Source organism: Tubulanus polymorphus, chromosome 6, assembly GCF_964204645.1.
Source record: "Tubulanus polymorphus chromosome 6, tnTubPoly1.2, whole genome shotgun sequence".
NCBI lineage: Eukaryota > Metazoa > Nemertea > Palaeonemertea > Tubulaniformes > Tubulanidae > Tubulanus > Tubulanus polymorphus.
Genome location: NC_134030.1, coordinates 19,131,818 through 19,145,025, shown reverse-complemented (window position 1 = coordinate 19,145,025; position 13,208 = coordinate 19,131,818). Strand labels below are relative to the sequence as shown.

The 13,208-nt window shown below is 40.5% G+C and overlaps 1 protein-coding gene across 1 annotated transcript in view; it reads left to right on the top strand.

The window, feature by feature from the left end:
- The first annotated feature begins 742 nt into the window (after nucleotides 1–742).
- The window catches only part of LOC141907825 (cell adhesion molecule Dscam1-like), a 66,137-nt gene continuing 53,671 nt past the window's right edge, over nucleotides 743–13,208 (top strand). The window contains exons 1-2 of the mRNA XM_074797568.1: nucleotides 743–812; nucleotides 1,292–1,621. Of these exons, the coding sequence (XP_074653669.1) occupies nucleotides 743–812; nucleotides 1,292–1,621 (400 nt within the window). The remainder of the gene's footprint in view (nucleotides 813–1,291; nucleotides 1,622–13,208) is intronic.

Here is a 13,208-nt window from a genome sequence, read left to right as displayed (position 1 = left end):
ATTTCTATAGCCTTATTGTCATCCTATCTGAGCCGGGTGCGTGCTACATGGCCCCACGCGTGGCTTTGTGTTCACCGTGCCATTTGAGGGTTTAACGCATGGCTAGTTTCGATGAGTTTGTTATTTCGTGCGGCTGCGGCGTTTAAAACGTTTTATATTCGATACAGTCGGTTTAGGGGTTACAGGTGTATTTCGATGAACGCTCTCTCTCTCTCGCGCCCGCGCGCGTACGAAGCTACATTTCAACGAAGCCTCGCGCACAATTCGGAACGCTCCGAATACATCTTCGAAAAAAAGGGAAAAACGCTCCGAAATTATAAAGGATTTTATCGCGTATTCTAATCGATGTATCTGTAAAAAGTGACGACTTTATCGAATGTTACCTTGAAATTATGACGGACTTGACTACGCATTAGGAGGACAGGTGGATCTAAACATTCTCGATACGGAATATCAAAAAGCGATGTATTTTCGCGTGTCAGATTTCGTCGCTGCGCTCACGTTTTTGATAAATGGTAAATATTTAATCTTCGCTTCAGAGAAAAGACAACTTTCGGTATACGATACTTAATCTTTTTTATCGGTGTGCGCTCCGAGCGATCGGTTACGGCGAAAATGATGCACGCATTATTTGTTAGCCAAAAAATTGAGATTTTTTAGAAAATGTAATGGGAGAGGGCGAGAGACATGAAAGGTTTTTGAATAGCGATAGAGAATAGTTTAATTAAGCTATAAACTGACGATGGTTTGTCGAATAATCGAAAAGGACGCTACTGTCCAATTAAACCAACACATGTGGAACTGTATCCAGAGTCAGTTCAAACTAACACAACTGTGGAATTAGGTCCGGAGTCGAATTTAACCTACCTTAATGTCGAACCGGATCCAGACATGAATTCAATCCACACTATGAGCTGTATAACTAGGTCCAGAGTAAAATTAAACCCACATATAACTGTGTAACTGGATCCAGAGTCACATTAAACCCACACATCTGTGGAACTGGATCCAGAGTCAAATTAAACGCACATATAACTGTGGAACTGGGTTCATAAGTCAAATTAAACCCACATAACTGTGGAACTTAGTTAAAATTGGATCCGGGGTCCAGCTTCACAAAAATATTTAACTCTTGAATCGATTTAATATCTTCATTAATTCAGTTTATCTTAAATCGATTTAGGCCTTAATCCTTTTTGTGAAACTGCGCCCTCGGAGTCAAATTAAAAACACTTCATTGAATTGAATAAATAGATTAAATCCTTATTCGTATATTTCATTTATTTTCCAGTGCGAGGACAATCAGGAGGCGATGACACACCGCAAGGACCCATATTCATATCGGAACCTCCCCCTAAAATAGCGTTCGCCAACAGTAAAGGCGCGTTGATCCCGTGTTCGGCTTACGGACGGCCGGCGCCTATAATGGACTGGGTGAAGGAAGATGGCCGCCCCGTCGAAGATATCGCTAAGATATTACGCATTTTACCGAACAATACGCTGTATTTCCTGCCTTTTCGCGACGCCGATCTGAGGTCGAACGTTCACACTGCCAGTTATAGATGCGTGGCGAAAAATTCCGTCGGTTCAATTATCAGTAGACGCGTGAATGTGAAAGGAGGTAAGACTTCTCTAGTTTGCTTTCCAATTTTTATCGTTGATTTTCGTAGATTTTATGTTAAATGGGTATACAGGTCCAGTGGAGTGACTGACTGGCTGACTGACTGACTGACTGATTGGCTTGCTGGCTGGCTGCCTGACTGATTGGCTTGCTTGCTGGCTGGCTGGCTAGCCGGATGCCTGATTGACTGACTGACTGGCTGACTGACTGACTGACTGACTAGCTAACTGACTGAATGAATGACTAGCGGACTAGTGGTCTGACTGACTGACTGACTCAATGACTAGCTGATTGACTGCCACTGACCGACCTACTGACTCCATTCAAACACATGGACTCACCACGCAAAAGACTATAGCTGGTGGTATCATATCATATTTATTCACTCGACAAAATATTCCGATAGTAATCTCTTTCAGTGTAAATGTTTCGGTCACGGCGCATTTTTTGATCGATTATCAGTTAATGACGTGACGCGGGTAGGGAACGCGTGACCCGGAGATCTGTTTACTAATTGATCCCTGCTCGTCGAAACTCGAATCGTCCAGCACCGCTCGCTCTGTTGACCGTTGGCGGCAAGAATGATTGTGTGAAATTCATTGCGACGTTTATTTGTCGGCCGTATTTACACTCAATTACTCCCCGAGCGACGAGCACGATATTACCCGACGATTACCGCTCAGTAGAAACTATAGACCATCACTTTCGTTTGGTTCGTGAATCAAGTTAACGATCAAAATGAGCTTAGACTGGTCTAAAGTTTTTTAGATTGTTTTTAGAACCAAAATGAGTTTAGACTGGTCTAGAGTTTTTAGCTTGTTTATAGAACCAAAATGAGCTTAGACTGGTCTAAAGTTTTTTAGATTGCTTTTAGAACCAAAATGAGCTTAGACTGGTCTAAAGTTTTTTAGATTGCTTTTAGAACCAAAATGAGTTTAGACTGGTCTAGAGTTTTTAGCTTGTTTATAGAACCAAAATGTGCTTAGACTGGTCTAAAGTTTTTTAGATTGCTTTTAGAACCAAAATGAGCTTAGACTGGTCTAAAGTTTTTTAGATTGCTTTTAGAACCAAAATGAGTTTAGACTGGTCTAGAGTTTTTAGATTGTTTATAGAACCAAAATGAGCTTAGACTGGTCTAAAGTTTTTTAGATTGTTTTTAGAACCAAAATGAGTTTAGACTGGTCTAGAGTTTTTAGATTGTTTATAGAACCAAAATGAGCTTAGACTGGTCTAAAGTTTTTTTTAGATTGTTTATAGAACCAAAATGAGTTTAGACTGGTCTAGAGTTTTTAGATTGGTTATAGAACCAAAATGAGCTTAGACTGGTCTAAAGTTTTTTAAATTGTTTATAGAACCAAAATGAGTTTAGACTGGTCTAGAGTTTTTAGATTGATTATAGAACCAAAATGAGCTTAGACTGGTCTAAAGTATTTTAGATTGTCTATAGAACTAAAATGAGTTTAGACTGGTCTAGAGTTTTTAGATTGTTTATAGAACCAAAATGGGCTTAGACTGGTCATAAGTTGATAGATCGGTCATTGTTAGTTTAGATTGGTCTTAAGCTGTTACGTAGGTTGGTCATTGAACGAAAATGGATTAAGACTGGTTCTCGTTAAGTTCTAAGATTGGCTAAGACCGGTTAAGTTCTTATAAGATGGGCTAGAGCTCGGCAGGTTTTTTAGTTGTTAGGTTGTTTATAAAACCAAACTGATCATAGACTGGATCGAGTATCTTGTTGTATACTTTATATAACTAAAATGAGCTTAGACTGGTCTGTTGCGAGTTCTTCTGTTGGCAGATAATCGAAATAAGCTTAGACTGGTCCCAGTCTGTTGATTGGCTATTGATCCAAATGAGCTTTGACTGGTCTTAGAATTCGCTAGATTCGATATAAAACCTACACGAGCTTAGACCGGTCTAAGCTCGTTTGGTTCTACAGCCAATCTAACAACTTAAGACCTGTCTAAACCAAATTTGGTTCTATAGCCAATCTCACAACTTAAGACCAGTCTAGTCTAAGCTTACCATGGTCCGATGACCAATCATACAACTTTAATACCGCCGTAAGCTCATTTTGGGTACGAACTTTAATACTTGCATTCGTAAGCTTATTTTGGTTCTATATAACCGTAACCGTCAGACCTTAAGTTTTAACCGTGAAACTAACACAACGGTCAACAATCAAAACACGCGAATTCGAATGAAGTGATATATGTTTAAACGACGGGCTGATTGTACCCGATGATGACGTCACTGATTCACAGCAGTGTGATCGGGGGCCCTGGATGACGTGACGCGCTGGTGGTAGTTAGTGCGTGTGTGTAGAGCGAGTTGTTGTTTCAATACGTTGCCCTTTCGAAGCGAAGTTGACGCCGGATTTGATACGGCGCAAAGTAGAAACCCGTGTAATCCTGTCGATTAAGCCGCGCCGACTAGAAACCAAATAGAAAAAGCACCGATACTCGTGTAGTTCGGTTTATTACGGCGGATTAATCGATGTCATCGGAATTAAAACCTTATGTAAACTAAACGACGGCTATATAGAGTTGCCTTTTGTGGCGTTAAAAAAAAACAGTCGTTCGGCTTTCCGCATTTTCGTGTTGACATCACCGCCGATTCCCAGGGTCGCGTTCGGCGCTGATGACGGTGTATGTGCTTTTAAAAGATTCGTTAAACTGTAGGCTCGTGTATAGCGGTCGAGTGGTTTTTCACTGTGGCTATGATCCAGCGCTGGAGGGTTCGAATCCCGACGGCCACAAAGACTTCGGTCCCTTTTTCCCATAAATGTTCGGATATGGAGGCGTGGAAATTTTCGTGTGTCCGTCGTACAGGTTGGCAGTGGAGTTAAATGCAACAGAATTCAATAGCATCAAAATCTGTCAGAGCTTGGGGTAGTCGAATGATAACTCCGAGGTCAGAGGCGTCCATTTATAAAAAACGTATCTTCATGTTAAAAATAGCCCGACAATACTCCGAAGGTGTGTTAAATTGAAAGTATTTATCTATATTCACAAACGAATAGGCAATTAACGATGGGCTGTTCTAATGCTTCTTTCCAAAAAGGAGATCATATTCGTTTGTTTAATTTCATAATATCGCGTTTTCTTCAGTACAGAAAAAGGGCCTTTAGTGCTTTATTTAACTTAAGGCGGTTCGTAGTTTATTCCAAAGGTCATTAAACTGTATTTCATGTTGGTTAGTTCAATAACCAGTGCCACAGTTCTCTACTCCGGCTGCGCGTTATGGTGTAATTACAGAATTACAATGGAACCATTACCAATTACTGGCACCTGCGGCCAGTCAACTTTGAAATATCCAATAAAAATCGTTCGCATAATCGCATGACCAGCCGTGAAATGAGTTCCGTATCATTATGCTGTTATTGTATTGTCGAAAGCCGTTGGAGTCCGACTGACCCGGGTTCCAGACCAGCAGCTGAGTCCGCACGCGTTGACGATTAGTGTCAAGTGGACTCTTATGGTCAACACGTGTGCATCTATAGTCACGTCGTTACGTGGCTCGAATTCACTAATAAATAACAGCATAAAGCTTGTTACGCTATTGAATTAGTTGATTTCGATACTAGTTGAATTAGGCTAACGACACTCATCTGTATAACAATGCCTGTAGTAGACAGTGCTTGAATCCTTTAATATTACCGGATAACTATAAGAAAACGATTCGTAGAGAAGCCTTGTTAACCCGGTGTGGAATAAAAACAGCGAGACGGAAAGTACTTTATAGGTGTGACTAGTTCATTCGAAGCGCGTGCTTTCACGAAGCTACTTTAATACGCTAGTAGCGAAAGCTTGTGCTTCGAGTGAACTATTAAACCTATTAAGTACTTACTAACCGCCGCGTTGTAATTATCAGATGGAAAAAGAACAACATTGCTGGTTTTATGACTGCTGCCGCCGCCGCCGCCGCCGCTATACTATTTCATTTGTTTGTTGTAAACTAGTTGAGACGTTGTTCTAACCGCGACCTGTAGATTTCAATATGTAAATCTTCGTTTTAACGAAGCATTCTTAGTTTAGTCGCTACCCCTGATAACTATAGGCTTTACGAATCTAATGAAACAGTGTCGCCGCTGCTGTTGGCATATTATCGGATTTATCAAGATTTATCAAAACTGTACAATCATAGTTGACAACCAGATTCCATATTTTACAAAATAACATCGTAAGTGCCCGACAGATAGAAACGAACACAGATAAAATAACAGAATTATGCTGTTACCGTGTTAATTAAGTTTTAAAATACAGAAACTACGGGCCCGGTTCCACAGTGTTGACTATGAGTTGAAATCAGTTCACTTTCAATGTTCTAGAGACAAATTCAACTCAGTACTGTTGAACTGGATTTTGGTTCTTAACCGCAATCCGTAGACGATAGATAAGCCACAGTCTTCTTCGAGTAGCTTTTTTTCTGAATCAATTATTCCCAAACGTAACAGACTTCTAGAAAACTTTCGTGCGCACTTGATATATAAGCCACTTTCTACAAAAAATAACTTTTTCGAGTGCTTTTAAACCGGTGAAAACTTTTCGCTCGAAAAATGAAAAACGAACGGCCATTATTTTTGAAATTTTATTACCACCGCCGCCGCAGTGAGGTACAGTAGTTCCTCTCCGATGTATCGTATCTAATGTCTAATGTCTAATGTTTGATGATGTAGCGCGACGTCGGCTAATTGTATAACAAACGACTTGCGTCGAAAATCATGAATCGGCAATGAGTTTTCATCCGGCTGATCGCTCATCGCGCTTTCCATATTTATTATCGCGCTCAAAAACGTTCAGCGACGGATCTCGGGACGGGCGAGGATTTACGATAATACGTCGACGAAATTCGAAAATTAAAATAAATTGAAAGTACGCGCGAACACGTGTTCGTGGCGTGACTGCCGCTGACGTATGGGATTTAGACTCGAGCCCCCGTCATATCGTAACACCCGCCAACGGAATAACTGAATGTCCTCCCGGCTCCCTGGGGAGCGCGCGATATCTTCCACACACTGTATATCGTGATCGAAATATTATGCAAAATTTAAAAATTTGCGCATTCGTTCATAAGCGCGCCGAGAAAATTCGATTCATTTTCAAGCGTGGTTCGTTTAATGGCGGAAAATGAATTCACGAAGTCGTTAAAGAGTTTTTATTCACAATGATCTACGTCGCTCAATCTTATAGTTCACCATAATGCACCGAGAATAAGGTTGGATGAAAACATAAACCGGGCCAGTATCTACAAAAAGGTTTAACTTTCGCGAATGGCTTAAATTATTCGGTTTTGGGGAAGCTATTTAGGATTAAACATATTTCTGTCAATATTGACCCAAGTGATTGAGAACTATAAACATTTTAAGAAGATCCGTAGAATGTTTACCGGGTTTTACTCCTGATGAAACTATACATTAGTAGCGAAACTCGTGCGTCAAATAAATAGTTAACCTATATAGTACTACTCGCAACAGGACGGACCTATACATATGTGAACCATCTTTGATAAATATTGCTAATCGAAATTTGGATATTTTATCTTTTCAAAATTTCGAAATGTATCTAAATCTTAACGACATCGACAGACGGACACAGGTGGTTACGATTTTATTTACACTCCAACCATTTCCATGGTATATGGAAAACTATTACACATGTATATACAAATATTTACAAAACAACACTAAAGTGATTAAAATTTAGAGAATGAAAACGTAACAAAACCGTGCGTTTGTCACGCCATCTGGTGGCGCATGCCGTAATTCTTTGAGACACGCCTCGAATAAAACTCTAGTTAAACAGATATGCAGAACCGACGCAACGTTCTCCACGTTTGTTTGTGTACAAATCATAGGCGACCACTATATTTTAGCCTGGGGCAGAGCGGTGCCTGGTGCTATCCATCCCCCCAGGGGAGGGGTAATAAACGCACTTCCCCGCCCCTGGGGATTGCGTTTCTAATTGACACGTTCACGCGTGTTATCGTAGTGAATATTTACCTACAAATTGATTGTATGTTTGAGGCCGTTAATATCTGACATGTCGACACCATTATCCCATCAAACAAACAGTAACACCGCAAATTACTACACAAAACCTGCGTCGCGGTTTAGAAAAAAATCAAACCTTTGATGTAGTTTCCATGAACTAACGTCGAACACTTCCAGGAAATGCTACGATCAACCATTCCGGGGAGATGTTAATCACAAAATCGAAGCTGGTTAATTCAAAGCTGTCCAATATAGTGACATTAATACAATTTCGTTTGAAAATGGTTGGAAAAATGTCTATAATTCAGACTTGGATATATAACAGTATGGCTGATCGTTTACACGTTACATGCGTTCAGTTCTAAACCTGAGACATTTTTAATTGAAAATGAACTACAAACACCAGACACTTTATCGGCTCACTTTCAAAAACTGATCGTCCACACTTCACATGTGTTCAGTACTTCACCTGAGACATTTCTAATTGAAATTGAACTACAAACACCAGACACTTTATCGGCTCACTTTCAAAAACTGATCGTCCACACTTCACATGTGTTCAGTACTTCACCTGAGACATTTCTAATTGAAAATGAACTACAAACACCAGACATTAGACATTTTATCAGCACACTTTCAAAAACTGATCGTCCACACTTCACATGTGTTAGTTTTTCACCTGAGACATTTTTAATTGAAATTGAACTACAAACACCAGATATTAGATATTCTATCAGCACACTTTCAAAAACTGATCGTCCACACTTCACATGTGTCCAGAACTTCAGCCGAGACATTTTAAATTGAAAATGAACTACAAACACCAGACATTAGACGTTTTATCAGCACCCTTCCATAAGATGCTTTCTTTTTAATCGATACAATATGAACGCCAGACTGTCGCGTTCTTGTTTCAATGCTGGGTACTGAACGCGGTTGTATCATCATTTTAAGGTGTCGTTGCCGGCGTCACGCGGGTGCGGTTCTGATCTGTCATTCTCTCCTCCACAGATCTGCGCGGCTGGGGCAATTTATAACGGTAATTTGCTGTAGCGCCAGAACTCGCTACCGGGCCTCCGCTCGCTGACTAAAAACGTGAGTCGTCAATATTTTACGAGGAATATGATTTACTCCCTAAGAAATTCTCGTCGCGACTGATGAAAATCGGTGCGTTCGTTTTCACGTTCGCGCTTTCCCAAAACGCAATGAATATGGTGTACCCCTTTTTAGCAGCGACCCCCCCCCCCTCCCTGATAAAAAGGAAAGGTTTTTTCTTGATCATAGATATGTCTGTGGGCAAATCTCAAAGGTTCGTTGTGAAGCGTAAATACGAACCAATATTGAATCAATTTAGGGGCATCATTTATAAAATTCGTGAATCTCGTGAATAGTAAGATAGAAAACCCGCAAAATGCAGATATAAAACTTTTAAAACAACCGTTTTGCTTGAATGAACTCTTAATTTTAAAACGTTTAAATCTGTATATACGTATTGGGTTTTCATCTCACGTTTGATTGTGGCTGCTACCATAATGGATAGATTTCAATTCAGTCAAATACAGGGCCGTCGGAACAGGGGCGGCAGCAGCGGCCAAAGCCGCCCCACTTTTTTGCTTAACAAATTTTTTTTCAAAAGCACGCTGTACCGCGTAGCAGCTCGTCGTTGTCTGTACTAGGTGGTTGGCTCACGACTTCTCGTGCTTTTGTGAATGAGGCTGTGAAATGGCCCGAAAACTCATCTCCGGCGATTGGATTTTCAAAATTTTTCTAGAGGAGGGCCCCCAGACCACCCTTCAGAAATAAACCTCGCCACTGAAAAATTCCTTCCGACGGCTCTGAAATACGAAGTAGTGCGGGACTCTATAGCTGTGTTGAATCTTTGACCCGGTCATTGATGATCGTAATTCCTCCTTTATTAAGTAATGAATGGATTTATTCGTCACCATGAATGCGTACAAAAATGATAATAAACAATCAACAATTTGATTACAAGCAGTGAAATACATATACAGTCGCTGTGGAGCCCGAGAAGAGCCATCAAGGCTGTATAACTTGAAAATAAACGACATATAAAGTAATCATGGCACACAATAACGATACCGTCGCATGGCGCTGGTCTGACGAAGATGTAGTATAAAAACTACCCCCAATTCTATCAAAAAACCACTTTTTATTCCTTAAATGAATTCATGATGTACGCCGTACATATTACTTGATACGAGTTTCGACGTCGTGTGACGCGCACCGACTCGACTTACTCGACCCGGCACGCCGTCCATCATCCGCCGTCAAAACCAGCTCCCAATTAGCGCCATACTCGCTGCCTAATTGCCAGATTTGTTTGCGAGACGTCGCTGACAATCTAAGCATAGTTGACATGTATCTGATAATATGCGAGAGACGTTTTCGGCGAGATGCGTATGTATCAAACGCGTACACGCAGGCGTCGTTTGATGGCCCTAGTTTCCAACAGTCGAATATGAACATTGGAATTACGCGCACTCACCGGGGTTCGAACCCGGGTCTCGTACATCGACAGAAAGGCTGTTACCAGTAGACTACTTGAAGTAGTCCATTTGGTCTGTGGTTATGAAGCTCGATTTTTATTGTATTTGTCATATGACCGATATGGCCTACTTAAATTATAATTTGACTTCTTCTTGGGACATATTGACCTCCTTATGAAGACTCCCCGGCTCTCTATCTCTGTCAACACCCTGACTCTTTATCGAGACTCTCTGACTCTAGACAGTCAAACTCACTATCGAGACTCTCTTCCACCGCCTGACTCCCTAAAAGGTCTCCCTGACTATCTTTATGTCCTTGTCACCACCTGACTCCCTATCGAGACTCCCCGACCAGCTTTATGTTCCTATCTATACTCCTCGATGCCCTGACCCTGTCCACAACCTGACTCCCTAACAAGTCTCTCTGACTATATATATTTCCTTATCAAGTTCAATATATTTCTCTATCAAGTTCAAGTTCAAGTTCAAATCTTTTTCACAGAAAGCATGACAGGCTATTAACACAGGTCGAGAGAAAAACAAACAATAAAATTTACAATTTGAAAAAGCACAATTATAAAAGGAAAGATAGATAGAACAGTAGCTTTCAGTGTGGGCCAAGCAACGCCTTTAGGCCACTGTCGCAAGCTGACTCAATATCAAGACCCCCCCCCCCCCCCCCCCGATGCCCTGGCTCTGTCCACAACCTGACACCCCAACAAGTCTCTCTGACTATATATATTTCTCTGCCACAACCTGACTCAAGACCTCCCGATGCTCTCTGTATACACCCGGAGTCCCGCATACCGAGGCACCCGATCTCAAAGTGACGCATCAATAACCTAGTTTACATCGCGGCGCGCCAAGTCGAAGATCTAATCGCGAATTTAATTTTCATTATCTCGACACATTTCTACGATTCATTTGAATTATCGAAATCGCGGCGGTGGCGGCTGCGGCGCGCGCGTTTGAAAAACCGCACCAGTTTCTTTCAATACGACGAATCGCTTCTACGGTTTCATCAATTTCATCTTGAGTAAACAGAGCGCCGCTGTAGCTATTTTCGTCGGCGAAGTCATTAATTATCCGGCAGACTACATACATCAAAACAGTTAACTCACATTACCTCACATTACACGTACTTAACATATAACATATAACATATAACATATATATATATATATATATATATATATATATATATATATATATATATATATATATATATATATATATATATATATATATATATATATATATATATAAATACAAAATTGGCTGAAATTGCGAAAACGACTATCAAGGCTGTCAAGTTGCGTTGCTTTTTGTTACTGATTTTTCGTGTTTTTGTGTGTGAAAACAGTGATTAAATCCGATGCCGTCTTGTCACAAACTTTCTTCACGTTCATCCCATTTTTATACAGTGTAGAAACTATTTCGTGAATCCTGACCCGGCGCCAATCATTGGCTTGGTTTCTAGACAGTTTTACCTACCGAATTACGCTTGCAAAATGGCGCGCTTCAAGGAAACCTTGAACGTAGTAAAAAAAGATGAATAAAAGATGATAAAAGCAGCTTCATCCTCGGCAAGATCCCGAAGGTTTGTTTACGAAGGTGGATTTCACAAGGCGCGCATTCGTACCGATATCTCAATATCGGCTTAAATGGTGTTCGACCCTGCATCCCAGGAAATGGCCTGTCTTTCCCATTAGCCGTCGGTGTAGGCTTTTTTGTCGTACGCCTGGCGAGCGTGACTGTCGGAATTATGAATTCTTTTCGTTATTTCTGACTCTGCGCAGTTGAGTCAATCGCCACAAAACGCGTAGCACGTATAGAAATCAAACAATCAGTCCTCTATTAATATTCCAGTGGATTGGTGCGACGGATTTTGGATGCTCAGGACTTATGCTCTTTTAGTTTCTTTAACTGCTGATGCTGCTGCTGCTTTATTTCTATGCAGCACGTTTAATAATGCAATGCAATCAGCGGGCGAACGCGCTCTCCCGACAACGTACGTGACCGTCGACGTGAAACTCGCAGCGGCGTTACGTACAAACGTCACCGATACGATCATCATTAAAGTAACGCTAAAAGGTGCGTCGTGCATCGAGAGACGATTAACGTTGAAATCACGTATTTTCCCGCGACGCTTTTAATGAGCGCTTTGATAGTTCTGAAAACCGCGCCATTAGAAACTACTTAAAGTTTACTTTTGAACGAGATAAATCCAACCCTGAAACTGCCGTTTGCATTATTGTTATTCCCATTTGTGCCCTCCGTTACGCAAATACCAAAAACTTTATAACATTTACTGGTGGTATGGTTCTATTGATCTACTGATCTACTGGTCCATGAACCTAAACACATTGAGTAAAAACAACATAAATGGTCGAAAATGCTCTTTTACTGTGTATTGGGTTCGATTCCTTTAATATGCCTTTTATAAAAAAAATGTCCTCTTTTCGTTTGTGAAGCAGTCAAAATTGGACCCTGGATCCCTCTTCGAATTGATATACCACCGTTTCGTGTTTTATATACTATGAGTAATAAGATAAAAACCCACTATCTACAAATTAAAGAATTTAAAAACAAGAGACGATGATCTCTAGGGTGCGATCGAAACGTCGTGTATTCTATATATTTTAGATTGAATAAATAAATTCTTGTTTTTAAATTCTTTTAATCTGTAGATAGTGGGTTTTTATTTTCTTATCCGTTCACCACGTTTGAGTGTGGTTATGGTTCTACTATGGGTAATGTATGGCTGAATTATTCATATTTTCATTTACAAATATATGTTCATCAAACTACTTCAAATCCGAAAAAAACATGATTTATAGATAATCGAAGAAAAAGCATGTCTAATCGATACAAGCAGTTTACAACCGCTTTACGAATCTTAATAGTTGTGTAAAATACGGCTAATTCTCCAGGCAGCGAATTTCAAATGTTTCCTTATCGGCGCTCGGAGAAAATTACAACTCAATCGCGCGCGGTAATAACTCTTTCACGCTAAGCGACTCCGCACGACTATCCCAATATTTGAGCTGTCAAACATTTCGATTTCGCCCTCGATACGAATGTGAAA